This window comes from Pinus tabuliformis, chromosome 4_2 (assembly GCF_031772625.1).
Source record: "Pinus tabuliformis cultivar Carrire ecotype Pingquan chromosome 4_2, CPIR1, whole genome shotgun sequence".
Lineage (NCBI taxonomy): Eukaryota > Viridiplantae > Streptophyta > Pinopsida > Pinales > Pinaceae > Pinus > Pinus tabuliformis.
In genome coordinates, this window is record NC_142304.1 from 379,037,570 (window position 1) to 379,041,537 (window position 3,968).

Genomic DNA, 3,968 nt, shown 5'->3' on the forward strand with positions numbered 1-3,968 from the left:
TTAAAAATGTAAATTTAAATGTTGTAATTTACCGCATCTAAATAAAGTATAAATCACAAATTACACTATCAATTCTTAAAAAACAAATCACAGTTTAAACCACAAAAACTTACATCATTACCTAAAATTATATAAATAAACTTTTTAACCAAAAGAACTACATAAATATAAATAAAAAATATTCCCCTAAACAATAAAATTGAAAATTTTACGACATTAACTACGTCACAGAGAATTTTATAACATTAAATACGTCACAGAAGTAAAATTTTCAAAGATGGCCCGTTCATATTATATCGGAGGAAACATAAACACCGCCACGCTAAGCTTAAGGTAACTTAAACCGAAGAAGCACCGTTGGCATTCACAAATTGATGACCAGATGCCAAAATGCAGATTGATGAGCAGATGCCAATATCTAGAATGAGATTTATTCTCTGAAAATATAAATGACATATGAGTATCAGTGAAACTATTGAAGCGTACTGTCACACTCCCAAGCAAATAACATTATGATCATGGCAGGCATATGTGCCATTTAAAAGAGTCCTCTCCGTTTATAAGATTTAACTGCATCATCAACTATATCCTCTAAAGAATATTTGTACTCAAATCCAAGCTTTTTCAGCTTTCCAGAGTCCACACAAGGATATATGTAATCACAACGAAGATTATCAAACCTGCATTCAAGTCCCCACACTGTTATCAAGAAGTTGCCATTCTAGTAAATAAATACATATTATTTATATCATTATATTCTAGAATTTGATAGTTAAGAAAGTGGTCAATAGTTTAACCTATTTACATCTTTAAATTTTAAGAATACATCATTTTTATTTAAATTACAAATTAAAAAAAAAAAATATAATTTAATAAATAGAAACAGGTTAAAGAATTGAATTCACTCCCATAACTCCTAAATATATATTTAAAAGAAAAATTAAAAAATGATAATAAGATGAGAAAATAATTTACTTTGCAGGTACATTAAGTTGATGTCGGTTCTGAAAGACTTGAGCAAGTTCTTCCAAGGCCACGTCCTGGAGAGAGCAGATGTACCTCCCTTTGGAGTCTGGATGTTCATACAAGAAGATGAAAGCCCTCACAACGTCCTCTATGTGTACATAAGGGACACGTGGGGTGTAAGAGTAAAAGTCTGCATCTCCTTTGGGCAACGCCATGAGAGTAGCCACGCTGCCTGGGATCTGAGGAGTGAGAAAATCCCCCACAGTGATTGCTGGTAGGATGCTGATAATGTCCATCTTGTTCTCTGATCCGAACTTATGGGCTCCCTCTTCTGCATAAGTGTTGGCGATGTAGTACATCTGGTGATAACAACAATTCATTTTGAATCAATTTGGAAACTTGAAAACGAAGAAAACAGTTCAATCCCTGACTGACTGATTTATTAGTGTAAATTTTGATTTCGAAATATTTGGAAAATCTGAAGGATAATTGACTTGGTTTTTATTTGTCATATTTATATTTACAGATGGCCATTTTTAGGTAACGCTTATATATTATACAGATTTGCTTTAAAGGAGAGCTGTCAGTTTAGGGTTTTGCCTGGTTTTAAATGAGAGCGGTCAGTTTAAGGCTCAAGGTTAGGAGTTCTATGGAGGATTGCCTGGATGGTCAAAAGTGGCCGGACCGGCAAACAAAATTTAAAAAATCTTGTAGATGTTATATTTGAATCATGTTTTTAATGGTGCAAATAGATTCAACACCATCAAAAATGTCTAAAACACCTAAAATTATGAATTTTGACAGCTTTTACTTGGATTTACAAAAATCTCTACAAAATTTTTCCAAAATATAACCAGAATTTCCATAAACTTTTAGAGCAAAAAAGCATAATACATCAAAGTTCTTGTTAGAGTTATGCCAAAGATACATCAAAGTTCCTTGAGCATAGGCAGGAGCAACAGGCCTATGCCATACCTTTGGTGGAACCATGATCTGACAGCTCTCATTTAAAGTGAGTCTTTTAGCTTACTGTTCGGCCAAATGTACCTCAGGTTCCATGAGCATGAGCAGGGGCAACAGACCCTTGCTGTACCTTTGACAGAACATGAGCAGCTGAGCAGCTCACATTTAAGGCGAGTTTGTAATATATATAGGTGTTGCACCATCTTTATCTGTATTGCGGATTCTAAGAATATTTCTAAGTCTGATAAACAGAAACTAGGTAAAACAGTTGACTTCCCTCCTCTAAATCGGATTCAAATATTCCTAAAAACTGCAATTAAGTTAAATTCAGCATTTACTAAATATTCTGAAATGTGCAATCTAGGTAACGATAACCAGCTCAACCAGCTGTTCATCTTTGTCTATGCTAATGGGAAATTTGAAAATAAAGAAAACAGCTCACCCATCCGACCATCTTTGTCTTTCTGCAATACTCGACCGAAGTCCAATGAGATTCATCCAGCACAGTATCAGGGGGGTCAGGTTTCCCAGTGAATCTCACTGCTGAAACGGACGAGGTATGTATCACTCGTTTCACAGTGCCCGATCGTTCGCAGGCTCGAAGCAGATTTACTGTTCCCCTCACCGCAGGACCAACAACCTCCCCCTGCATACCATACCATACCAACTCATCTTCTAAGTTCTCACTATATCTATTTTGCCTGCTTAAACAATAACATCACTGTAGTTAGTTTCTATTATGAATACTATTACCTGAAGAGCGTTTGAGTCCAGATTAACAGGCTTGGCAACATGGAAAACTCCTTGACAACCGCTCACAGCATCATCAAAGGCCATTTCGTTGTTGAGATCTGCCTTGAACAGCTTTAGCTTCTCACTTGCCCCTGGAAGCCCCAGCAAATGCCCAACCTTCCCTGGGTCTTCTGCAAATCGAAGAAACCAATACTCATATCCTAATTAACAAAACAAATACACATATATCTGCCTAGCTAGTCCAACTTTGTTACCCCTATCACCATGGAAGCCCCAGAAAATGCCCAACCTTCCCTGGGTCTTCTGCAAATCGAAGAAACCAATACTCATATCCTAATTAACAAAACAAATACACATATATCTGCCTAGCTAGTCCAACTTTGTTACCCCTATCACCATCTATATATTATATTGTTACCCCTATCACCCCATATAGATAGATATTTTGTTATATATATATATATATATTCACTGTAGAGAAAGAATGAAGAATAAAATTATTTCTATTGTGAATTTTAGGAATATTTTATATTTTTTTTAAAAGATAAGCTAATTTGGTTAATTGATCTTGTTATATTTTATAATTTTTTTTTGTACTTGGTTAATTGATCTTACTCATATCATGATATGAAATATTGAAATATTGTTTAGAAATAATTATATATATATATGAAATATTGTTTAGAAATAATTATATATAAATTTTCAAATTAAAATGTTTAAAACCACTTACTGTGATTCATCATCAAAACATAGATTAATAACTGAAGTAGAGATTTAATATATACCTGAGATCTAAATAACCCTATTCATATCCATCAAAATACTCTTAAAATCTACCATCAAAATAATACTCTTAAAATCTACCATCAAAATAAATTCGAGAAATTACCTGGGTCCCTAACAGTTCCATGAACATAATAGCCATGTTCCAGTAATCTCATGACCAGCCAAGAGCCGATGTACCCATTTGCCCCTGTTACACAAACCACTCGCTTGTTCTCTTCGCATGCTTCATCTCCATTCAACCCTCTTACTTTCTCGGAACCACAACTGGCCATGACTCTGTGACTGATCAATATAGAGAACGAATACACTTACTTTTTAATAATATGCAAAAATTGATGCATGGTTCTTCTATAAATGCTTCCTGGACCCAGCGCCATATATAACAGTGTCTATCACCAACACTCACCACACCATTCCTGCCTTCATATCATGAAAGTATCGTTCCCCAACTACCCGAAACCCATACTTCATCAACGTGCCACCGTTCGCGCACCTCC

General features: G+C 35.0%; 1 protein-coding gene across 1 annotated transcript; it reads right to left on the minus strand.

Moving 5' to 3' along the window:
• Positions 1-538: 538 nt before the first annotated feature.
• On the minus strand, positions 539-3,743 carry LOC149169514 (dihydroflavonol 4-reductase-like). The gene is made up of 5 exons (XM_089425230.1): positions 3,575-3,743; positions 2,683-2,852; positions 2,372-2,575; positions 976-1,325; positions 539-680 (listed from the first exon to the last, which is right to left on the minus strand). The coding sequence occupies exons 1-5, from the start codon at positions 3,741-3,743 to the stop codon at positions 539-541; spliced, it is 1,035 nt and encodes a 344-aa protein (XP_089281356.1).
• Positions 3,744-3,968: the final 225 nt, after the last annotated feature.

Bases quoted from the DNA above. Each gene is read 5' to 3' on its own strand.
- LOC149169514 (XM_089425230.1), bottom strand. From the start codon at position 3,743: ATGGCCAGTTGTGGTTCCGAGAAAGTAAGAGGGTTGAATGGAGATGAA. The intron at 1,326-2,371 runs GTGAGCTGTTTT...TGTTATCACCAG, and splicing joins AGACAAAGATGGTCGGATGG to ATGTACTACATCGCCAACAC. The intron at 681-975 runs GTAAATTATTTT...ACTTGAATGCAG, and splicing joins CAACTTAATGTACCTGCAAA to GTTTGATAATCTTCGTTGTG.